General features: G+C 29.0%; 10 protein-coding genes across 10 annotated transcripts; 5 read left to right on the top strand and 5 right to left on the bottom strand. All coding sequences in view use genetic code 12, as the record gives it.

Annotated features, from left to right (window-relative positions):
• Positions 1–583: 583 nt before the first annotated feature.
• Positions 584–6,448, bottom strand: DCK1 (guanine nucleotide exchange factor DCK1; the record flags this gene model as incomplete). Its single annotated transcript, XM_051765455.1, has 1 exon — positions 584–6,448. One exon carries the CDS (start codon positions 6,446–6,448, stop codon positions 584–586), a length of 5,865 nt encoding a protein of 1,954 aa, XP_051618767.1.
• A 214-nt stretch (positions 6,449–6,662) lies between these two features.
• SSY1 (Ssy1p) lies at positions 6,663–9,110 on the bottom strand (the record flags this gene model as incomplete). Its single annotated transcript, XM_051765454.1, has 1 exon — positions 6,663–9,110. The coding sequence occupies one exon, from the start codon at positions 9,108–9,110 to the stop codon at positions 6,663–6,665; it is 2,448 nt and encodes an 815-aa protein (XP_051618766.1).
• A 585-nt stretch (positions 9,111–9,695) lies between these two features.
• Positions 9,696–10,790, top strand: RPL82 (60S ribosomal eL8 domain-containing protein; the record flags this gene model as incomplete). The annotated part of the gene is made up of 2 exons (XM_051765453.1): positions 9,696–9,698; positions 9,930–10,790. 2 exons carry the CDS (start codon positions 9,696–9,698, stop codon positions 10,788–10,790), a joined length of 864 nt encoding a protein of 287 aa, XP_051618765.1.
• A 394-nt stretch (positions 10,791–11,184) lies between these two features.
• Positions 11,185–12,276, top strand: RPL2 (60S ribosomal protein uL2; the record flags this gene model as incomplete). Its single annotated transcript, XM_051765452.1, has 2 exons — positions 11,185–11,188; positions 11,516–12,276. 2 exons carry the CDS (start codon positions 11,185–11,187, stop codon positions 12,274–12,276), a joined length of 765 nt encoding a protein of 254 aa, XP_051618764.1.
• Positions 12,277–12,353: 77 nt separating this feature from the next.
• KGF54_004721 (uncharacterized protein) lies at positions 12,354–13,326 on the bottom strand (the record flags this gene model as incomplete). The annotated part of the gene is made up of 2 exons (XM_051765451.1): positions 12,354–13,110; positions 13,172–13,326. The coding sequence occupies 2 exons, from the start codon at positions 13,324–13,326 to the stop codon at positions 12,354–12,356; spliced, it is 912 nt and encodes a 303-aa protein (XP_051618763.1).
• Positions 13,327–15,601: 2,275 nt separating this feature from the next.
• Positions 15,602–15,937, top strand: KGF54_004720 (60S ribosomal protein eL31; the record flags this gene model as incomplete). Its single annotated transcript, XM_051765450.1, has 1 exon — positions 15,602–15,937. The coding sequence occupies one exon, from the start codon at positions 15,602–15,604 to the stop codon at positions 15,935–15,937; it is 336 nt and encodes a 111-aa protein (XP_051618762.1).
• Positions 15,938–17,317: 1,380 nt separating this feature from the next.
• On the bottom strand, positions 17,318–18,223 carry KGF54_004719 (PET9; the record flags this gene model as incomplete). The annotated part of the gene is made up of 1 exon (XM_051765448.1): positions 17,318–18,223. One exon carries the CDS (start codon positions 18,221–18,223, stop codon positions 17,318–17,320), a length of 906 nt encoding a protein of 301 aa, XP_051618761.1.
• Positions 18,224–18,575: 352 nt separating this feature from the next.
• On the top strand, positions 18,576–21,938 carry PEX6 (AAA family ATPase peroxin 6; the record flags this gene model as incomplete). The annotated part of the gene is made up of 1 exon (XM_051765447.1): positions 18,576–21,938. The coding sequence occupies one exon, from the start codon at positions 18,576–18,578 to the stop codon at positions 21,936–21,938; it is 3,363 nt and encodes a 1,120-aa protein (XP_051618760.1).
• A 42-nt stretch (positions 21,939–21,980) lies between these two features.
• On the bottom strand, positions 21,981–24,137 carry PET127 (Pet127p; the record flags this gene model as incomplete). The annotated part of the gene is made up of 1 exon (XM_051765446.1): positions 21,981–24,137. One exon carries the CDS (start codon positions 24,135–24,137, stop codon positions 21,981–21,983), a length of 2,157 nt encoding a protein of 718 aa, XP_051618759.1.
• A 702-nt stretch (positions 24,138–24,839) lies between these two features.
• KGF54_004716 (uncharacterized protein) lies at positions 24,840–25,343 on the top strand (the record flags this gene model as incomplete). Its single annotated transcript, XM_051765445.1, has 1 exon — positions 24,840–25,343. The coding sequence occupies one exon, from the start codon at positions 24,840–24,842 to the stop codon at positions 25,341–25,343; it is 504 nt and encodes a 167-aa protein (XP_051618758.1).
• Positions 25,344–25,437: the final 94 nt, after the last annotated feature.

Genomic DNA, 25,437 nt, shown 5'->3' with positions numbered 1-25,437 from the left:
TATGAGAAGTTACTACCAGTTGGTTGGTGATTTTTATATACATTAACTTAGGACTTAACCAAACTATATTCGAATAAACGAGGAGTTTTGAATTGGTTGATGTTAAATCTGCTAGTCAATTAAGAGTTATACCTAGGTGGATATAAACTCAATTGATATTAAGTAGTTAATTTTGAGGCAAATGTATAAGAAATTTATTAACAGACGAATAACTCAATCAATAATTTAACTAATGATACTACATTAAATGCAAACCCGCAAACCCTCATTTTCTCAAGTTGAAAATCAATTGAGTTTAGATGACGAAAATTCAAATAATCTAAAAACTCCAATACCAAATGAGCTTAGCTATTCTAAGTTTGTTGTGGTTGAGCTATCTACAAACAAGTCTCCTTAACTAGAAAGAAATCCAGATAGTGTTAAAAATGCACTACTTCTTTAAACGTTCAACAAAATCAAACCACGTCATGAATTTGATTGGAAACAAGATGTAGAGTTGATGGGCTTTCAAAGATATTCAAATGATGTAAGTTAAATAAATCTAAAAACTATCTCGAAATGTATAATGTAAATATTTCTGTACTCACCATGAACCATTTATGGCAGTACTTTTCAGAATACCTGAAGGTTTTGCTTTCTTATTACCATTATTACCAGCACCGTCGAGCATGCTTCTTTGATGATTTAAATTTGTAAATTGAGAATTACCACCAATACTTTGTTGAATTGATCCATTATTTGTACTATTGTTACTACTGTTCAAATTATTGTTTTGTGAATAACTATTTGATGTAAATTTACTTCCATTTTCTGATCTTCCATTAGATTTATTTGAATTTGTAGAAGAATTAGTATTTGATCTAAATAATCTTGCAGTAGTTGTGGAAATTGTTGAACCAATACCTCCTGCAATTGATGAACCAGTGATTGATGAAGTTCTTTGAGACTGTGCGTAATTATAAGTACTTGCAGAAGATCTATCTCCGAGCATTGATGAATTTGATCTTTTATCGTGGAATACTGAAACTCTTGAAGCTGCTGTTGGTTGTTGACTTGGTGATTCATCCATTGACAATTTTAATGAATCGATTTCAATAGCAAAATTCTTTTGGAATAATTCAATTAATGCATTATGAGACATTTTCATTGTTGTTGGAATTAGTTTACCATGTAATATTAAACAACGATTTAAAATGATTGCTAAATCTTTGAAAGCTTTTGATAATAATTTTGCTTTATTATGATCTTCTTCACTACTTTGATATTTTGATTCAGTGAAAAACAATCTATATTGATTAACACCTCCATTAACTGGTGCATCTACAGTTCCACTCAATTGTCTTGATAAATCATTGAAATATTCTGAATAATCAGTTTTATCTTTTATTGCAACATTAATCAAATTTTCCAAAGTAATTAAATCATCATTTCTTTTGGAGATTGTACGTAAAGCATTTTCGATTGGTGATAATCGTATAGTTTTAGAACCTTTTATAAATGATCTATTCATTAATGTTGGGAAAGATAACCAAGCTTCGTAAGTAGTTTGTTCAGTCCATAAATCAAAAACTGAAGTTGAACCAGGAATCTTTTTCAAACTTGTGAAAAATCTTAAATCTTTGTTTCTTGCATATTGACGTACACCTAAAGTTGTATTAAATAATTTATCTGAAAATTCTGAAACTGGTTCAACTGCTTTGACGTGGATAAATCTTCCAATTGCTCCTTGATCTTTCAATTTTTGAGCTTCACTATCTTCACTAACAATTAAAGCACCAGGAAATACTTTCAATAATCTTTCATGAACTGAAGTAATATGTTCAAATGGCAACCCTTGATAAATTTGTGAAATTACTCTCATATACATTGGGAATCCAGTACCAATCGCTTCAACTCTAAAATATGAAGGTTCTAATTTATCTGAAGATTCTAAATCTAAATATAATTGAGATAACTTGTTGTGAACATAAGCAAAACTCTTCAAATCGTAAGTATGTTCATTATATGAGTCTAATAGTTCATTGAAGGTATCAGCTGCTTTTTCCAAACTATTTCCCTTTACAAAATTATTTGCGATCATTTTATATAATAATTCTTTTCTTTCAAATGACGTTTGTTCTGGGAATTTTGGTCTATAACTTGATGGGACTATTTTATTGTGATCCCAATCATAAGTTGAAGCTAATAATTCTAAACTTAATGCTGCTTGAACAAAATCATTTTTGGTAATATTATATTCATACATGGTATTTATGAACGAATTAAATAATTCAGGTTTACCAGCGGTTTTAATTTGTGCTCTTAATTTAACATTATGGAAAGCTCTATCTTCGTCAAACTCTGGTCCAACTGGTACACTTGAGTAGTAAGTTAAAGTTGTACAGAAAGCTGAAAGACTTTTGATAAAACCGTAAATAACATTAAAAGCTTCATCTTCTCTATCTAATCTAATTGTTGCCTTTAATCTTTCAATAAAACTATCCATATCTTCTTTTGTCGGCTTATAACCAACTTTTTGATAAATTTCATAAAGTCCTAATAAACATTGTTTTTCTACTTCTCTTAGATTTTCACTTAAAATATATTCTGAAATGATCATTGACCATAATATTTTAACAGCGACTGATTGACATTCTTCATTTCTTTGTAATCCAAAAATCATTAATTCACCAATTATACCATATTCTTCATTAATAAATTCAACTTGGTAACCACCAAATTTATTCAAACTAAATCTAATTACGTCTTCTTCAGTTGATTCCCAAGCTAATGAATCCCAAGCTTCATTAATCAAAAAAGCTGCACGATTTCTAACATCATTCGTTATATTAGCACATGCCTTTTTAGGAACTGTTGACAAATGTTCAACTGCAACTACTGGTAAAACAGCTAACTTAAATAATGTTTTCAAGTAGTTGCCCCATAAAATTCTATCAAAAGCTTCAGCGTGTTCAATGGGCGGTAATTGATAAGTTAAAATTAATGGTCTAATCAATTCCATAGCACACAAACAACCATCAGTAATAACTGAATATAATGATAACCATTTATCCTCTGGAAAATATTTACCTTGTCTTAAATATTTTATACCAGAAATTACAGTCAATAAATCTTCACTTTGAAAATTACTTGCAGTATATTTATCAGCATTGAAAAAATCGTTTTTCAATGGTGTGTTCAAAATTTTATCATAACCTGTATTTCCAGCTGCTGCTTTACCAACTCTGGCAATAAAACAGAAGCAAATAGCTAACTCCACCAAAACTTCAACCATTACTTCATCATTAACAACTTGATCAATTGTGAAAGTGTTAAAAGGGTAAGTAACTGGAAACAATTGAGTAAATGTTCTTTTTGACTTAAAAAATTCATTTCCTCTTGTAAATTTGTTATATTTGATGAAAGTTCTTGACATTGGTGGTAGAAATTTAGCTAATGAGAAGCATAACTCTAAATCATCTTCATCTTCATAGGGTAAGATTTTTTCCCACATGATTGTACAAACTGCATTGATAATACTACAACCTAATCTTGTTGCTTCCACATCAGTTGGACCTAATAAAATTTCCATAACCCATTGAATTGACATTGGAATTAATTTACCTCTTGTTTCCTTGTTATCAACCAAAGAAGTATTCAATAATCTTAAAATTAATAATAGCTTACTAATGACTAATTTATGTTCTTTGTTTTTGTTTTTAGCAGTACCATCATAATTTAATTCATCAGCTCCAACACCACGAAGTCCCAATGTATTGATAAAGCTAATCATTAACTGTAAAATTTTAGAATCTTCCATATTAGTTCTAAATGCAAAAACATAATCAATAATATCTAATATCAAAACTTGATCATCGATTAAACCAGGGGATTCAATTGACAAAAAATAAGCAATAGCTTTGAATAATCCATTAATTGAATTAAAATAAGCTTCGCGTTGATGATTTGAGCTTAACGAAACAATGGCTAACCTCATTAATATGGACATTGTTCTACAGACAGCTCTAGATAATGCAGTCCAGTTTGAATTTGCGTCATTGAAAACTTCAGCTAATTTATCTAATAGAAATACACCAACAACATCCAGTCTTTTGAATTTTGATAAAAAGTCATCAACTAAATAAAGATATTGATCTTGTTTACCAAATAAGGTATCCAATAAATGAATAATAGCTCTGAAAATATTATCTCTTAATATGACAAAGTCATTTCCTGTATGATGATTTGAAACATCAACCATCCCATATAAGGAAGTCAATAATTCTGGGAAATATTTAACTACCTGAGATAAATCCAATTTCGTAAATGAATTTAAAGAATTTGATAATGAGTTGATACCATTAATACCTTGGTTGAATAAATTTTCATATTTAAATAAATTATCAATTGCAACATCAGAATTATAAATTTTACCAACGTATTCAGTGCTTAATTCAATATGAGCAATTGGAAGATTTTGACCAGTTGTTTTGATTTCGATAGTATGAGTTTTTCTCTTGTTGTACTCAACTAATCTGTTTCCTGATTTATATAATAACTTACCTTCACCAAGTAAAACTCCATTAACAAAAAGACTTAATACTATATGATCTTCAACTGCTGTTTTTTTATTTTTCATTGCGACATTGTTAACTTTAACAATTTCTCCAATAACTTCTCCTGGAAAAACAGAAATAAATTGCCAATATCTCTTTTCTTGTTGATTTGATGCTTTGGCAAAAGTGATTAACTCATTATTGGGGGTGCTTACTTCAAAAGTTAATAAGTCTTCTTTCAAATTACTATTCAACAAGCTAACTTTACCCATTTTTAAATATATTCTTTCATAATTTTCAGCTAATGGATCATAAAAGATAGGTTTAATTCTTGCAATTGGTGCAGTTAATGAAATTTGATCTGTTGAATTACCATTAAATTGATGTTTAAACTCTTTTACTGTAACAACTAATTTCTCAGCTCTTGGATTAACTGCAATTCCATGACTTGAACCAGAAATAATTCTGTCAACTAATTCTCCCCATCCATTGTTATCTGAATTAATGTCGGAGGTACCTCTAGTAGCACCTTTTCTGTTCAAGTAAGAACCAAATAGTTTAATTGAGAAATTATGAGCTTCACCAGAAGTCAAGGACCCTTCATTTTGTGAAAAAATTCTTGTAATATCAGCTACACCTGCTGCAATTCCCTTCTTCACTTTCTTCAAAGTTGGTGCTGGGTTAGTTTGAGTTTTTAAATTTAAATCAATTTCTTCAGTTAAAACTGCAACTAAATAAACTCTGTTACCAATAATTTCAGTTGATGGTAAATTTTTAAACATTGCAGCTGAAATTTTTTCAACATGAACTAAATCATCAACTGAATCTGTGTGGACCGCAAATGCTTCAGTTAACCTCTTATTGGAGTTTCTTATATACATATAAGCAGTGGTACCTGAAAATCCAGGAGGTAAATAACCAGACGAACCAGAAACTGATTTAAAGTCAACTAAAATATGAGATGGTGGTTCATGATTAAATCTCTTATTTGGTGGCGGCTTTAAAGAATAAGAATATGCGTTATTATGAGCATTGATTGGAAATTTTGGAACTAATGCTTCACATTCATTATTTAATGCAATTCTTGAAGGTATTGAATTTTCCAAATTTAATAATTCTCCAGTGTTTGAATCTCTCGATAATATTGATTTATAACCTGCAACATCATTACCATCACTTTCTAAGTCATAAGATTTTAAATTAACTCTTGCCGGCTTTGAGGCTAATTTTTTAGGGATCTTGTTTAACAAGAAAATAGCAGTTTCCCTTGCAATTTGAGTTTCTTCTTTTGTCAATAAATCATACATTAGTTTTGTTCTTGTTTCATATAAGTCAAGATAAATGGTTGATAATTTATTAAACAATTTAAATTCTCCCATTGAATATAATGCAAAGATCTGCGAAGTTAACAATTCTAAAGAATATTTGATTTCATCATATAAATTTTTATTATCATCTAAATTTATTGGTAAAGGAGGAATTGGCGATGAGTTTTCAGCTCCGGAGAAATCTTGATTAGTACCAACAGCATCATGATGATTTAATTCAGATTGTTTAATTGAAGGAATTTGATTAGTTTCAACAATATTATTAAAATTTTCGTTAATTTGTAATTTTGGAAATGGAAATTCATTCACAATTTTAACATATTTCAAAGGAAAAATTGAGATTTCTTGTTTTTGAACCGGTATAGCGTTTAAATTAAAAGATGAAGTAACATAATCATGAGGCATTGGATTTTTGAATACATAACCTCTTGCCCATTTTGAATCTTTAATCTCAAAAATTAATACTTGGTCTCCTGGATACAAATGTTGAAAATGAGGATTTTTTAAGTTTGGGTGCTTATCATTTGGTAAAAAAGGTTTAATGATTTTACCTTTCAAAAAGGATTCAGTAGAAACCCAAGTCATTGTGATAACGTGGTGGTGAAAAAGAAAAGGTTGTTGAAAAAAAAGTATTATAATCTGTTTCAGATCAGATCAAATTTCTAAAGATCTGATAATAATTTTTCAAATTTCTCGTCTAAATTATTTTAATTAATTAGATTTCCTAAAAGGGTCAAATTTTCAGGTACAAAAGTGAAACACAAATAAATGGAATTCTAGAATTACTCATTGGTTCTATTTATGCTAAAAATGATAACCATTTTATCAAAACTTCTTTTATACTTTTTCTATTGTAATCGTTACCACCATCCCATATTACACCATCCATTTCTGTTCTACCACTATCAAAATCTAATTTATCTAAACTTGGTATAGTTGAACCTTTAAACATTCTATAACCAATATACAAGACAGCAAATGTAATTAATGGTCCATAACTTGAAAAGAAAAACATTGTATTCCATTCCTTTTTTAGAAACACAACAAATCCCATACTTAACATTATAAAGGCAGTCAAGACCATTCCAATAATTGCCATATAAGGTTGACCAAAAGATTTATACGGATAAGATTTATCTGTCCTTTTTAGTATGTCTGGTCTTCTTTTCAATCCAAAAAAGAACCTAATGAATGTTAAACACATTGCAAACCAAACAAATATACCTGACGATGCAATTACACTATTCAAATTTTGAAACACTACCGTAGCAGATTCTGAGACACAAGTATATGATAGTAGCCCAAATGAACCTGCTAATAATACTGCATTGTATGGTATACCATGTTTATTGCAATAAGTTAAAAATTTCGGGGCTTTTCCTTGTAATGCTAATGCGTAAACAGTTCTTGAACTAACATATAATTGAGCATTACCACAACTTACTGCAAAAAACACTAAAAATACATTTGTAACATCACTTAACCTACATAATCCAGCACTTTGTAATGCGACAATCCATGCACTTTGTGCACCACTTCCATAGCCTGCAAAAACTTCTGAATCTTGTGCACAATGAGCTCCTCCAACTGATTGTATAGCAATGTTTGTTGCAAATTGTGATTTATCAATACCTGTTTTACCCAGTAAATATCTCAATAATCTTGGATCTCCTGCATAAACATTTAGCGTTACCAAAAATGCAGACAAACAATAAAATATAACAATTCTCCAAAATACTCTTCTTGTTGCCGATGGTAATGCTTTTCTTGGATTTTTAGCTTCACATGCTGCTATACAAACAATTTCTGTCCCCGAGTAAGCATAACAAACCACCAAAATAGCTGTAAGTACAGATAAAAATCTACCTGTGTTCCCGCCAATTCCATCTGTGGGTGAACTTGTCCCACTATCGTATAAATTAAAACTCGGCCTAAATAATCCAAAAATTATATTATTTTCAAAGTCAGATTTCAGTTTATCCCAATACCTGAAACCTAAAACTGGTCCACCACCTAATATACCTCTATTTAAGAAAATCATGATAAACATCATTACTACTGCCCAGATTAATTTTATAAGACTTGAGATATATTCAATTTCTCCAAATACTCTTACATCTATTAGGTTTGCTGCTAATATAGATGACAAAAATAATGTAACAAACCCTGTAGTTGAGCCTTTATGTGTTGTAGTATTTAGGTGTGGCCAATAAGATAACATTATAACTCCTGCAACAATTTCCCCCGCAACTCCAAATGAAAAACTTAAAAAATATACCCAACCAGTGGCAAATCCAAAAGCATCATCAACAAATCTTGAACTTAAACCTGAAACTCCATCTATTACTGAAACAAACGTCACCATTTCACAAAAAGACATCATTGTACATAAAACAACAAGTCCAACTATACTAAATGCTAAAACTGCACCGAACCCACCTGCTATATTGATAGCTTTACCCGAATTTAAAAATAGCCCAACTCCAATTGTCCCACCTAATGATATCATCTGCAAATGTCGTATTTTCAAAGATCTATGTAGATATTGTGAATTTTTGGTTGTTGAGGAGTTTGTCGTTGGATAATATAATTCACTGACATCACTATTTGTTATGAATTCATTATCTTCTTTTTCCTTCTTAGTCTTGCCAAATATGTTTTTGAGTTTGTAGTTTTTACCTTCAGTAGAAATTTCATTACCAGCATAAAATTTCTGTCCTAAATCTTGTTCATCTACTACTTGTAGTAATTGTTGTTCCTTTTGAGGTAGCTTACTAATAATTTGATCATTTAATGAAGTTTCTTTGACGAACCTATCGAAATCATTAAGTTTTGATAATTCGAAAACTGATGATTGATTTGACTTTATTGTCTGTAATGGTATATCGTTGTGGGTAGGTTTCTTATTCTTTAGTAGTTTTTCATATGATCTTAAATATTTGAATCTTCCAGTCTCTTGCAGTAGATCTTCCTTGGTCATATCGTCTATAATACTTGAATGGATCGAATAATCATCTTTCAGTAGTGGTGGTGATACGGACTCTAATTTTTGATATGTTGCACTTGGTTTTGTGAGTAATGAATCTGAATCAATTGCATTCTGATTGTTAAACACATTTCTTAAATGATGGATTGAATTTGAATCGGCGGTATTTTGTGAGTCTCTTTGATTATTTAAAGTTGGAAATAATCCATTATCAGTAAAAGATATATTAGATTCATCATCTGAGTCCATCAAGTTAGGCATTTCATTTAATACGGTTGTAATTATAAAGCTGATAAGAGATAAAAAAATTTATCACAAAATTACGATAAATTTTGGCAGCATAGAGTTTGAATCTACTACGATGTTTCACTTTTAAATTCGAATAATGATATCATCTCCATTTGATATCACCATATTCACTTAAAAGTAAATGCATCAGAAGCCAATTAAATAGTATAATGGCAACGACACTTTATAAATTAATTATGAGCAAGCCCATTTGAAATTAATTTACGAATTTTGTCCAAAAATAAGGTGTTAAATAAACATTAAGTCATCAATGATGACATTTCAGTTATTACACTGAAAAGAACAGATACTACACTGGATCTAAGCCAAAAGGCAAAGAGATTTGATTCCAAAAGAAAGAAAAAAAAAGAGTAATATTAAAAATATTAATTTGTGATTGATTCTTACTTCTATTTATAATTTGGTGAATGGTAGTGTAATTAAAGACAAAATGTTTTACTTTTTAGATTTTTCACTTTACTTCATCAAATTTAAAAATTTTTACATCCAATTTACATTTTCTTCTCTATTATATATTATCAACCACAACTATTTAAAATGGTATGTTTTAATGGCTAGTTACTGGAACAACATCCTCCTTGCATGACATGAACTTTCTGAAAAACTCAAAGTTGTCTTGAATTTTGCAAATTTTCTATTTGTTAAAACTCAATTTTAAACTTTTCAAAGTTATGTGCATCTAGGAGTGATGGTTTGTTAGCATTAAATAAGTTTTTTAATGTGTCATCACTTCTTATTTGATGCACAGGCTGAGTATCACTGATACTGTAGAGTTTTAAAGTAAAAAGGATATGTTTGTTGACTAATAGAGAACACCTTTTATTAACTTTAAACTTAATGACACAGCCTTCTTCTAAGAAAGTTGCTCCAGCTCCATTTGCTTCAAAATCAAACACAACCAAAACCAATAAAAATCCATTATTGGCTTCATCGCCAAAAAATTTTGGTATTGGTCAATCAATTCAACCAAAAAGAAATTTATCAAGATTTGTAAAATGGCCAGAATATGTTAGATTACAAAGACAAAAGAAAATCTTATCTTTGAGATTAAAAGTGCCACCATCAATTGCTCAATTCAACTATACTTTAGACAAAAACACTGCTGCTCAAACTTTTAAATTATTTAATAAATATAGACCAGAAACCACTAGTGAAAAAAAGGAAAGATTAACTAAAGAAGCTGCTGCAATTGCTGAAGGAAAAAACGCAAAAGATGTTCGTGAAAAACCTTTGGTTGTCAAATACGGTTTAAATCATGTTGTTTCATTAATTGAAAACAAAAAAGCTAAATTAGTTTTAATAGCTAATGATGTTGATCCAATTGAATTAGTTATATTTTTACCTGCTTTATGTAAAAAAATGGGTGTTCCATACGCTGTTGTAAAAGGTAAAGCAAGATTAGGTACTTTAGTTCATCAAAAAACTTCTGCAGTTGCTGCTCTTACTGAAGTCTCAAGTGCTGATGAATCAGAATTATCTAAATTAATTTCTACTATAAATGCAAACTACTTAGAAAAATATGATGAAAATAAAAAACATTGGGGTGGTGGTATTATGGGTTCAAAAGCTAATGATAAAATTGCTAAGAAGGAAAAAGCTATTGCCAATGCTGCCTCTTCAACTGGTCATTAACGTGAGTGATTACTGTATAGTATATTAATACAACATGGGTACCTTCTCGAATATCTTCTCATCCAAGTGTTGTAGAGCATTTTGACTGAATTCTCTCAGTAATTGCATAATACAAGTTGAGCATGTTAGCGTGACTTGTAAACTTTTAGGGCTTTAAGCACTTTTGTAAATTTATGCTACCAAACTTACTACATATGGTAGTTCTAGGGAGGACTCGCACCGAATTAGGTCGAATGAAAATTTTTCGAACATTTCTCGTTTGCAGAAGTCGCTTCTCTCTTGCATAGACTTTCATTTTTGCAAAAAGTTTTTTAGTGAAGGAATTAAAAGTTCAGATAATTTTTCAGTTTCAGCTTTTTTATTACTCAAATCTAGTCAATAATAACAACAAGCAATGGGTATGTTCTAAGAGTATCATCAAAAGTCCACATAGTTTGAGAATCATCACAGTACAAGAGTATCATTACCACATAATTTGAGAATCATCACAGTACTTTAAATTTTACAAATTGGATCATCGTCTTCAACATGGATTTAGGTAGAACTAGAGGGAGGAAGAAAGACCAATATTAGTTGAAAAAAATAAAAAGTACCACTATTGACAACGGTACAGCACCTAAGTGTCTATAAATGTCCATTCAACCATGATGTTATGAATTCTCAAGCTCTTGACTTTTGAGATGATCGGAATAATAACCAAGATCATTTATACTAACAAATTATAGGACGTGTTATCCGTAATCAAAGAAAAGGGGCTGGTTCAATTTTTACAAGTCATACCAGACTTCGTAAAGGTGCAGCCAAACTTAGAACATTAGATTATGCTGAACGTCATGGTTACATTCGTGGTGTTGTTAAAAGTATCATTCATGATCCAGGTAGAGGAGCTCCGTTAGCTAAAGTTGCATTCAGAGATCCATATAGATATAAATTAAGAGAAGAAACTTTTATTGCAAATGAAGGTGTTTACACTGGTCAATTTATTTATGCAGGTAAAAAAGCTTCATTAAATGTTGGAAATATTTTACCATTAGGTTCATGTCCAGAAGGTACTATTGTTTCAAATGTTGAAGAAAAAGTTGGTGATAGAGGTGCATTAGGTAGAACATCAGGTAATTATGTTATTATTATTGGACATAACCCAGATGAAAATAAAACAAGAGTTAAATTACCATCAGGTGCTAAAAAAATCATTTCATCAGATGCAAGAGGTGTTATTGGTGTCGTCGCTGGTGGTGGTAGAATTGATAAACCATTATTAAAAGCTGGTAGAGCATTCCACAAATATAAAGTTAAAAGAAATTCATGGCCAAAAACTAGAGGTGTTGCTATGAATCCAGTTGATCACCCTCATGGTGGTGGTAACCATCAACATATTGGTAAAGCTTCAACTATTTCAAGAGGTGCTGTTTCTGGTCAAAAAGCTGGTTTAATTGCTGCTAGAAGAACTGGTTTATTACGTGGTACTCAAAAAACTTCAGATTAATTTTAATAGTAATATAAAAATATTTTGTTTTGGTATCAAGAGAAATTGTAGATTTTATTGTAAACTATACTAAGAGATTAAGAAGTTATTGGTTCAGTAAAATTTGAACTCATTGTTAAACCTTCAGGAGTTGGATTTGGTGGTGGAGCAATATCAAAATTTGAAGCAGGTGAAATATTAGCTTCGTTAGTTTCTGGTAAATCATCATTAGCAGATTCTTCTTGATTTTCGATTTGTACAGCAAGCATTTGAAGTTCTCTTTCAATTTGTTCTACTTTTTCTGGATTTGCTTCTTGTAAATCAACTTTTCTACCATTTAATTTTTGATTTTTCAAAGTTTGAATGATGTCATTTAATTTATTTTGAGAAGTATCAACACTTGCTAAAACACTGACATAAGATATCGGATTGATTTTGGATTTTTTCTTCATAATTATGATATCACTTGGATTATAATCTTTTAAAAACTCCTCAACTTTTGATTCAGTGACTTCACCTCTTGCCTTTGGAATAAAAAGTGAACCTCTGGAATTTAAAGTAGCATTATTATTTACATCGATTGGAAAATTATTTTCTTCTGCAACTTCCTCTTCCTCATCTTCGGAAGGTGCAACACTTTTCGATTTTTTAAAAAATAAAAATCGCTTACCTGGTGTATATGGAGAATAAGCTTTAACTATTAATCTTTTGCCATTGAATACAGTTCCATTAAAGTCTTTAACTGCTTGTTCTACTTCTTCTGACGACTTTAATTCAACATAAGCAAAACCTAAAGATTTATGTTTGCCACTTCGAGTAAATCTAACTGTATAACTTGGAACCAAAATGTTGACACTATTTAGAACTGTTAGTAAAGAAAAATGTGCCGCAAAATTGATTGATAGTTGAAACGTACGGTTCAAATTTTTTAAACAAAGTATATAAATCTTCCTCTGTAGTGTGATAACCTAAATTTTTAAGGTAAACTCGGTAATGAGTATGATCAACAGCAGTCATTGTCGGTAATGATTGTAAAAGACAAATTAATTGATATGATGATAACAAAAGCATTTGTTAAATCTTGAATCTTACCAAAAATTGGCTGCAAAAAAAATAACAAAAAAAATTAAATCGTGAGAAATCAGTAAACTTTGAATGCAAATAATTGATCCTAGAAAACCAAGATCCCAATTTTGGATCTTCTTTCTTAAATCCAATTACACATTTAATCAATGAACGTCTACATAGTAAACTAAACTGGGGTTGTAATTAAAAATTGAAAATAGAGTACTTTACCACATCCGAACTGCAATGACTAATATTTTCCTGAAGAAAGTAACTTAGGACCTTTAATAAACAAACGTTAAATTAAATAATACTTATTACCTAAAAATTCAAAACTCTATTGAAATTCAATTGAAATGGGCCCCACATTAACTGGGAATGTAATTATCTACGAAAATACTGGAGCAACTCCAAATGCAATATAAATTTTAATCCTTAATAATCTATTGTGAATTGATTTATGCAAACTAATGATTTTATTCAATGATTTTATATCACAATTATCTATCAGATTTAGTTCAATAGCGCCAGAAAATTAATATTTGTAGAACAAGTAATATCCTGTTATAGCATACTTTGTTGAAGCGGTTGTTGTCATAAATAATATCACATAGTAAAAAATTTCAGTTTACAATTTTTATAGTTGGTGTTTCAGATTATAAGCAACAGACTATTATTGTATGCAGTTCTAGATTATCGCATAAAATTAAACGAATTATGATCTAATTTTAAACAAGCTTATTCATTTTAGAAACCTTGCTATTCTTTCTATGAGGTAGCATCACTAGTCATATATGTTACTATAGTGGAATGTAGAGAACGATCTAAATTAAGAATTTAAATTGAAATAATACCCACATTTTATTTACAAAAATCGTAAAATAGTTTGACAACATAATGATGCAAAGGGAAATCAAGGAAATCAATATTAAGTACAAAACATACTCATTTTTACTTCTGAACAGTATGAGTTTTTGTGATGGTGAATCCAAGTTAGTATCTTCATGTTCATTCGATAAACCTACAGTTTTATAATTTTTCGAAGGAATTACTTGATAAGGTCAAGTACAATTGAGGTTTAATTTTATTTCAGACGTAAGATACAAAATACAATTTAAGATTTGATTTAGTTCGCATGATATTTCTTCTTCAGGTGTAGAGCCAACACTTTGCTTGAAAATGTAGCAACGGGTGTTGTTTTTACTGAAAATTCAATATTTCAAGATCACTTATGCTACAAGATCTACTTCAACAATTTGAAATTCAATACATTAGTAAAATAACAGTTTATTGAAAAGCTATACTTAGTATCTAACATAAATAAATCATTTTAGCATCATAACTTAATTATTCAATGAATTTATTCTCCCTTTTTAGCAGCAGCTAAAGCTTTTTGAGTACCATGTAAAGCATATCTGTGATTTCTTCTAAATTTAGCATCAACACCTTTTAATGATGGGTATTTATAGGTTTTTGGTTTTTTAATACCATTTCTGTGAGCTTTTCTAGTTTGATTATGATTTGTGTGATTCTTACTTTTAGCCATCTAAAAAATAAAGTTAGTATTTTGTTAATTCAAGTTGAATGTTTCTTCTGTATACGATTATAATTTCCAAAAGCTTTCACGATGCCATACTGAGTCAGATTTGTGAATAGTATATTATCAAAAATACCTAATCTCATAGCTAAATGTATCAAAAGTATATTTCCCACTGAAATTTCATTACGACTAAAATCCATTTGACTTGATATCCAGAATTACACAATTAAAGTTGATTGAAGTTGATTGAATTTGAAATACTTTAAATTCCTCATACATTTATCATGAATTTGAAAACTATTTTCCTGAAATTGCTTCATCCCATTAGTTATATTGGTATTATATCAAGCTTTCATTCTTTGCCATATATTCCTTTGTCAAATAAAGCATTTATCTGGTCGCCTCGTCAACTTTAGAAACATTCACATTGGAGTATCTTGAACATACTGTGTATTATTTGTTGATATGTTGGTTAATTGAAAGAAACTAAAAATATCTTCAAAAGAAAGATTTTCAAATTTGTGTTGATGGTACGGTCTAGAACGAGCTCAGTCGAGAGTGTGACAAGGAAAAGTAAGTAGGGCTATAAGCACACATAATAAAAGTTGTAATAATAGTATATTTTGTGTAATCTCACCGTTTCACTCACCGAAAAAAATTAATTTTTCAACCTTTCTAACATCTTCAACTTTTACTAGCAATAGATAGTTAATTACTCAACATTCAAATACATAAATCATAATGGCCAACCAAAGCACCATCACAAGAGAATATACTATAAATCTCCATAAAAGATTACATGGTGTTCATTTCAAAAAAAGAGCTCCAAAAGCTGTAAAAGAAATTAGAAAATTTGCTACTTTACATATGGGAACAACTGATGTTAGATTAGATCCAAAATTAAATGTTGCATTATGGAAAAGAGGTGTACAAGGTGTTGAACATAGAGTTAGATTAAGAATTTCGAGAAAAAGAAATGACGAAGAAAATTCAAAAGAAAAAGTTTTTGCTTATGTTGAACCAGTTATTGTTCCAACTACCAAAGGTTTACAAACTGTTGTTGTTGACGAAGAATAATTTAAGGAGATATAGGAGTATAATAATAAATGTTTAAACGAGTTAATATTAGCAAATTGAATGAACTCTGAAAAGTTGAGAAATTAAATATAGCTAAGTGTAAGAAGATAAGAAGCGAAGAGCTATTAAGTCAACGAGGTTATTTAATGTATCGAGTATAGTGGTCGTACAAAACTTAAGTACTGATATGTCGACTTGTAAGTACTCTGTTTTGAATAATATGAGAGATATTTAATTGGGATTTCTCATATACTGCGTTCAGTTAATTGTGCGAGACGAAAAATTTAATATATGAAATTTATGTGTCTACAAGAGTAGATAGACATCCCAATTATGTAGTAGACTCATTTCAAATAATCTAATCTATCAAGTTAGTATTCCAAGCTATATTTTATTTATATCCTCAAACTTAATAAATTTATTAAAAAAATCAGTGTAACTATGACTATATTATACCATATCATTGCCAAAAAACCTGTAAACACCAATATATATTAAATCAAAACGATAAAACTAATTGATCAAGTTTTTCAATTATGGCTCTTCATTGGTATGAAGAAAATAAAAATTATCATCATTAAATATTAAGATTAAAGGATTGATTTGGCATAAAACATACATTTATTCTTCTTTGATTTATTAGTTCATCTCTTAATAATTAAAAATTTAATTTTAATTTCAACGAGCACTAGACAAAAAACTTTCAAGCAGGGTAAATTTTACGAAGTATTTCAAGTTTCAGATTTTATAAAAAATACAACACTCAAATATGAACAAACTCTCGAGTTACAAACATGGAGCTAATTTGACGATGTCAAGGTCCAAATGCGCTTTATTAAAGCTTGACGGTATTTCTTCAATTGTTCATTGTTTTCTCATTCTACATAATCACATTTAAATCAAGTAAGTAAAAAGTCACATGAATAGTACTAGTATATTCATAACAAAAGCTGGCCAAGGTAATTAAGCTGCTGTTCAATAGGAAGATTTTCTTTGTTTTTCATAAATCTAAAAACATTTGAAATCTGTTTCTTGATCGACTTAACATTTTAAAACCTCATTAGTTTTGTGTATCGAATGTCTCAAATTTAACAACAATGCCACAAAACGAAGTTTTAAAGTTTTAAACTTTTTTGCAACAAACAAAAACGTGTGTCAAAAAAAGCTCTACAAAAATTGTTTTATTAATTACCTTTCGATATCATTAGGTTAGGTATCCTACATTTCTCTATATATGATTTTATATTTAGAATAAATGTTGATTTCAGGAAAAAAAAATTTTTATATTTTTCTAAATTTATTATTATTCTAATTGTAATTTTTCAAACAAATGAAAAAATATCTATATTCTAAAAATATCTATGCCTTAGATCAATTAATTTACTTAAATTTTTTACCAAAAACGATGAGTTGTAATTGATCATATAATGAAATGACCAAAGCACTGGCAACACCTCTCAATATATTAGCACCACAACCTTTAAATAAGGAACCAACACCTTCTGATGCAACTACTTGATTAAAACAGTCAAAGGCACTTTTATATTTAACTGCTTGACCTGAAGTCATCATCATTCTTCTTCTAACAGAATCTAATGGATAAGAAGCAGTTGAAGCAGCAGTTGTAACACACCAACCTAATAAAAATGAAGCTAAAAAGTTATCTTGTAATGGACCAACTAAAAGAACTGGTTTTAATGAATCATATAACCCAAAATATAAACCTCTATAAACAATAATACCAACAACTGATGGACCAAAACCTCTATATAATCCAGCAATACCATCACTAGCTAAAGTCTTTTTGTATACATCAATTAAACCATTAAATTCTCTACCTTTACCATCTCCTTTAGCAGATTTAGCATCATTAGCTAATCTAGTTCTTGCATAATCTAATGAATAAACAAATAATAAAGAAGTTGCACCAGCTAACCCACCAGATGCTAAATTACCTGCAAACCATTTCCAATAACCTTCATCTTTTTTAAAACCAAACATTGCTTTAAATTTATCTTTAAAAGCAAAATTTAAAGCTTGAGTTGGGAAATATCTAATAACATTAGCAGTATTACCTCTCCAAAATGAAATTAAACCTTCATCAGCAGCAGTTCTTCTAAAACAATCAATAATACCAGTATATTTATGAGATAATCTACCTTGTTTTAACATTTCATCTTGATTTTGTATTAATAATTTAACTCTTTCAATTGGAGCAGCAGCAGTTTTGGAAATAGCGGCAGAAACACCACCCATAAGGAAATCAATTAAAAATTTTGAATCCATTTTTTTGAAGTTGGTTTTGAATAGGTATAGTAAAGCACTAGTTTGAAAAAAAAAAACACTGAAAAAGAAAGAGTAAATATTATTGGTTTAAATTTCAAACCTATTTTTTCTCTAATAATAAAAATTCAATATAATAAAATGAAAATCATGGCAATTTTAAATTTTGATCCCTTATCTAATTTGTAACAATAAAAATAGGATTTAAAGACAAATGTAAAACATGTTAAATATTACATAGAGAAAAATAAAAAATTATCAATTGGTAGTTCTTCCCCACATAATTTATTTCTCCAGCGGTTGAAAAAAAAATATATATTATTATCACCATTTTATTTACAACCACCAGAAAAATATGCCATCAGTTGCAGAAGCAAAAGATTTAGAAGTAGAATCATACTCGGTGGTGACGAATGTCAATATAATTAATGATCCAAAATTAAATCAATATGATACAATTGAAATATCAAAAGATTTATTCATAAAATTATTTCCAACCATTTCTGAAAATGACATAAATTACCCAATTCATACCCCACAATCAACATATATTTTAATAAAACTTTTAGGAGCTCCTGATTTTTTTGACAGGTTTCAAATTTTAAAAGTTGATAAAGTATTATTTAAATTACAAAATTCTATAAATTTCATAAATAATTCAAATTTAGTCAAATTTAGTAATGATTCATTAACTTTCAATAAAGCTATCTTAAAATCCATATCCGTCAACGAAATTCCAAAATTAAGTCAAATTTTTATCTCGGTGCCTAATGATATTTATCACTTACTAAAAAATAAATCTCAACAATCTTTAAAACAATTATTTATTACCCAATTTTTACAAGAAAATGGCAATGTTATTAATGAAGGTGATTGTGTTAGAGCCATAAATGGTAAAGCTAAATTATGTGAACCTTTAGCTCAAGGTATGGTTGATTTTGATACCAACTTTGTATTAATTAACCAAAATGAAGAACCACCACAAGAAGATATATTAGATGAGTTAGAGGTAAAAGAGTTAGAGCCATTAGATTTATCTTCCTATTTATCTTTTAGTTTACAATTTGATAAAGAACCACAGCATTCACCAGCAAAGTTTTTGGTAAAACCTTTACCAGAAAAAATGAATATTGATGATTTACCACAACACTTATCAAAAGAAGATACTGAATTGTTTGTATATATTAACAACTCGGATTTCATGAAATTGGGGTTTCCCATTTATAATGGAGATCTTGTTAAAATTAAAACACCACTAGAGACAATAATTGTGAGAATTTTCAGTTTTATTGAACCACAGGCATCTTTTGCAAGTGGATCTGTATATACGTCACCAATTTTATTAGTTAATTTACAACTACAAAAAGATACCACTATAGAGTTTGAACAAGTATCAAAAAATTCGTCTTTAACTTCAATCATCCCAATTGCAGAATCTGCTACAATTTCAAGAGTAAGTTCACAAATTACAATGGATAAAACATTTCAAACTAATTTTTTCTCAAGTTTAAAAACTATTTTAAGTGATCAATTAAAATGTGTTAAAGAAGGTGATTACTTCCCAGTGGTGATTGATACGGTTTTATCCAAAATTATGTTTGACAATATACCTGAAGAGAATAATCAAGAAAATGAAAGCACAAACGAGCATAATAATGATGTTATACCTATTGGTGATCCAGATGCAGTTGCATGGTTCAAAATTACAGAAATTAAAGGTACAAACATTGTTGGCACCAATCAATTTCTTATTGATCCAACAAAGACTTTACTTGTCTCTTCGGGGGTAGAAAGTAGTAAATTACCAATAAATAACTACAACAATTGGTATCAATATTTAAACTTACCACCAATTTTCAAATATTCAGGAGAAAAAGATTTCAAATATGCGCAAGAATTTTCAAAAATCTTAGAAACTTGTACTTCATCAAAAATTAATTTGAAAACTAGCATATTATTAACTTCAATGAGTAGAGGAATTGGTAAAACTACTTTAGTGAGAAGCACATGTATAGAAATGGGGTTAAACCTTATAGAGTTGGACTGTTTTGATTTTATAAACCCTGGTCAAGAATTGAAAACAATTGGATTATTAAGTGGTAAAATAGATAAATTAATTGCTTTGGGAACTTCCAAAACCAGTGCATTTCATGTCATATATTTGAAACATATTGAGAATTTATGTCCTAAAACAGATGAAAATGATCAAAACTCAAGTATTTTCACATCTTTATCATTAAAAATTATACAACTCATCAATGACTATCTCACAACTTATTCAAATTTGGTTTTTGTTATGAGTTGTAATGATTATGATAAACTAAATGACAACCTCAAATCAATTTTAAAATTCACTATAGAATTTACAGTCCCAACAGAAAACGAAAGATTAGAAATTTTCAAATACCTTATAGAAAATGAAAAACATAAACACACAGCAAGGGAATTAACTTCGTATCCATTTGTTATCAGAAAAGATATCAATTACAAAACATTAGCATTGCAATCAGCTGGTTTAACTCCAAGAGATCTTATATCCATCATTAAAAAATCCAAAAAATTAGCTATTAAAAGGTTACTCAAATTATCAAAGAGTCTAAACATTCCAATTGAGAAACTAACTAATATTGGAAATGGTGGTATCATCACTTGGATACCAGAGGATTTTGAATTAGCCATAAATGAAGCAAGAAACCAATTTAGTGATTCTATTGGTGCTCCAAGAATCCCAAATGTTAAATGGGAAGATATTGGAGGATTAGATTTAGTCAAGGATGAAATCTTAGATACTATAGATATGCCATTAAAACATCCAGAATTATTTAATAACGGATTAAAGAAGAGAAGTGGTATATTATTTTATGGACCACCAGGTACTGGTAAAACTTTATTAGCCAAAGCTATTGCAACAAATTTCTCACTTAATTTTTTTTCAGTTAAAGGTCCTGAATTATTAAATATGTATATTGGAGAATCAGAAGCTAATGTTCGTAGAGTTTTCCAAAGAGCAAGAGATGCTAAACCATGTGTTATATTTTTTGATGAATTAGATTCTGTTGCTCCTAAAAGAGGTAACCAAGGAGACTCTGGTGGTGTAATGGATAGAATTGTTTCTCAATTATTAGCAGAATTAGATGGGATGAGTAGTGATGGAGGTGATGGAGTGTTTGTCGTTGGTGCAACAAATAGACCTGATTTATTAGACGAAGCATTGTTAAGACCTGGTAGATTTGATAAAATGTTGTATCTTGGTATATCAGACACTGATGAAAAACAAACTAAAATTATGGAAGCATTAACTAGAAAATTTAAATTAGATGATAATGTGAATTTAGAAGAAATAGCTAAGAGATGTTCATTTACATATACTGGTGCTGATTTTTATGCCATATGTTCAGATTCAATGTTGAATGCAATGACAAGAGTTGCAAATGAAGTTGATGAAAAAATTAAAATATATAACAATGAGTTAACTTTACAAAATAAACCAGAAATTAATTCAAGATGGTGGTTTGATAACGTTGCGACAAAAGAAGATATAACAGTTTCTGTAAAAATGGAAGATTTTATAAAAGCTCAACAAGAATTAAATCCATCAGTTTCTGCAGAAGAATTACAACATTATTTAAAAGTTAGAGAAAATTTCGAGGGTGGTAAAGAAAAAGCTCAAAATGAACAAGAAAATGGATCTATAGAAATAAATGGTAATGGTCATTAGGTCATTAAATTATTTCAATAAATGATCTTTAGTCATTGATCTCTATATACGATATTTTGGTCTATAAACTTTTGGTTTTTGTTCTTGAGAATCCCAATTTTCTTTTCTTGCAGTACCTACCAATTCATATCTTTTATGAATATCTTGTAAATTTTTTATAAATTTAGATTTAAAACTATTTATAGGTGCTGCAGATTCACTTAATTGTTGTATAGGTAATTCAAAAATTTTTTCAAATTCTTTCGCGGTTGGATCTTTAACTTTTTTAATATGATATTGTAGATTCCATGATTTAGGGATATTATTTGGTAAATCTGAATATGATTTTAATTTACCATCAATGTATCCATTACCCATTGATATAACGTATGATAATAATCTTCTATCTTTTAAAGTTTCAGAAGTGAATTCTTTAAGATCTTTTGAATGTAATTGTAAATTAATATTTCTTTCTTCTTCTGATAAATTTGATTTAAAATCCAGTGGATATTTTTCATTAAACAGTTGAAAAATTTGAATTTCTTCTGTTGTTACTGGTATAACGAAAATTTGTAATTGATTTTGTTTACCATATGGTGGTTTATAAGTTTGAGCAAGTAATCGAAAAGGAGTATCGGGTGGTAAATCCTTTAAGATATGTTCTGACAATAAAGTTTCCCAAATTTCCATTGAAAATTTAAATTGTAATTCTCCAACAAATGAAGGTAATTTATCTTTTGCTATATAATTTTCAATTTCTTCCGTAGTGGAATCTTCAACCATTGTTTCGTCCACATGAGAATAAAATAATTTATCTAATTCTTCCATTGGTAAATATTGAAATCCAAAAATTGAATTAATATTATGATATGCAATAAATATTCCATCCATTTGTCCAATTCTTGCTTGAAATAAATATTTCAATAATGCACCTGTTCTAATTAAATCTTTAAATTCTTTTTCATAACTTTCATAATTTCCCTTTAATTTAAAAATTTGATAATTTGTATCACCAACTTCTGGATCATGAGAATTATATCTTATATTAGTTGATGCTCTAGTTTTTAAATCAAATGTTCCATTATTGGGTAATCTTGAATCATAACAATCTAATTGTGATCTCATTAAAAAATTTCCAAATGATGCATAATTATAAGCATTTACTGGTTTTGATAGTTCTTGATCATCATTATCTTTCCTGTATTTGACAAATTCATCTTCTGGATTTGTTAATAAACATTCCATACAAAGTCCCATTGCACTTAAAATGATTTCAGAATCACAAGATTTATCAGCTTGTACTGAATAAATGGTTTTTTTCTCCCCATTCTCGTCGTAAGATCCTTTTGGTTCAACAAATAAACTAGTTGGTAATTTTGTAGCTAACCCCGTGAATGGAATTTCTCCAAATCTTTCGATTTTTTTAGGTGAATAATTATTTAAAAGCATATAAAATTTACTCAACATTGAAGTCATTGATGAAGTACTTGAATAAAATTGTTTTTTAAATTTTTTAGAATTTTCAAGTAATGTTGTATGTTTATCAACTGGTGTATATGAATCAATTGCATCAAAATTAAAATCTTTATAGTTTATCACTTTTTTGAGGAATGGTGAGAAATTATATACTCTTGTTCTTGGATCTTGTAAAAAATGTATACCTGGTGAAAATAAAACTCTATCTAAATTATGAGCTAATTGAGGTATATCTTTCTTTTTTGGAGCTATACATTGCTTTAACGGTTTTTGAAATATATCTTTTGATGTAAGATAACCTGAGTTACTTAGAAATGTGATTTTTGATGACCCTGATCTCGAATTAAGTCTGGTTTTTCTTTTAGACTTTGGTGGTGGTGTCTCTTCTTCTTCTTCTTGTGATGTCAACGACTCCATTTTTTCAATGACTTTGGTTTTACTTTTATCTAATTTTTTCTTCTTTGCCTCCGCCTTTGTTGGTTTTTCTTGACCTTCAGTTATTAGCGTAGACAATTCTAATTCATATTTTGGAGGAATTTTACTTGAATACAGACTAGGTATTTCATTTTCATTTATATCTATTTCATTTTCACTTCTAAATTTTGAAGTTGATTTGAACGCGTTTTCAAAAGTAGTATCATTTTTAGTGACTAGTTTGTTGTTGTTGATTGATGTACAATGTAAACATCTGGCGCATCGTAGTTTTATGAACTTATTGAATATATATGGTGTAAGTTTTGACATAGTATTATTGATTGATTCTTCTTTACTGATTCTGGTTTATAATTGAAAAGGCTAAATCTGAAATATTATTTTAATGAGACGAGATGTGATAGAATTTATTTAATGTACTAAAATTTAAGGGGTATAACAATCTCCTGAAGAAATACCACTTAAGATCAAACTATTCAAGTTGCACAGAAACCGTGAATCACATTTGTATTAGTCGTTCAATACAATAACCAAACTGTAGAGCCATTACTGAGCTTACAAATCTGACCGCCATTTAGAGTTGTAATTTCGTATTCCAAACTGAATCAGCAGCTTTGATTTTGAAAGTGAAAATTAACTTTTTGTCTAAACTTTCATCAAACAAAATTGGTCAAATTTATGTTGGGATGGTCAATTTTTACCAGTCAAGTAGTCTCAATTGTTGATCAAAACATAATGAGAGAGTTATGACCGGTTATTTTCTTAAAATATGTCCTCAATTCGTCAAAACTTAACTATCTCAAAACATACAGATACTTGGTAGCTATTATAAAAGCGACTCGATCATACCTTATCGTAATTTACTCTTTTCAAGTTGATCCAATTCTCGAGATTTCGAACAATCACTCAAAGTTAATTTAAGACATATAAGTATCTACAAGATCAACAAAGAAATCAATGTTTAAAATAAGACAAATTAACTTAACTAGTAGATCAATCAAAACAAAATAAAAAATGTCATCATCAACATCAACAACAAACAACAACAACACATCACACACAACCCTTTTAACACAAGCCAAAACAAATCAATACGAAGATTTAAAGAAATCACAACAATATTCAAAACTACTTCAATCATTACTAAAACAATTCATAGCATCAAATTCAAATTCTTCTCCTAATCTGAATTTATTAGATAAATTTCAAACTATATTACAATTAGATCAAAACATTGATAATCAATTAAATAATGATATTTCTTTTAATTTTTATGAATTAATTAAAATTAAAAAGAAGTTGGAAAAATTCATCAAGAATTGTGAGACTGAAATAAATAAAGTTAATCAAACAAAAGTAATTAATGGAGATCATGAAATAGATGATTTTAATTTACAAAAAAGATGTGAGTTTATTGATCAAGATTTAAGAGTTTTGGAATATACTTTAAAATTAATTGATGAACAGAGATCTTCAAGCGGTAACAGAGTAACAGAGAATACTTCAACTTATCGATAGTTTTAAATCTAATGTAAAGAAATATTATAATTATTAATTTTACAATAACTCGATAATTTAAAACAATGATAATGATTATAAAAGAACCTACATG

This window comes from Candida jiufengensis, assembly GCF_024610255.1.
Source record: "Candida jiufengensis strain CBS 10846 chromosome Unknown scaffold1, whole genome shotgun sequence".
Classification (NCBI taxonomy): Eukaryota; Fungi; Ascomycota; class Pichiomycetes; order Serinales; family Debaryomycetaceae; genus Lodderomyces; species Lodderomyces jiufengensis.
Note: the sequence above shows the minus strand (reverse complement) of the source record. Positions and strands in the feature narration are given on the sequence as shown.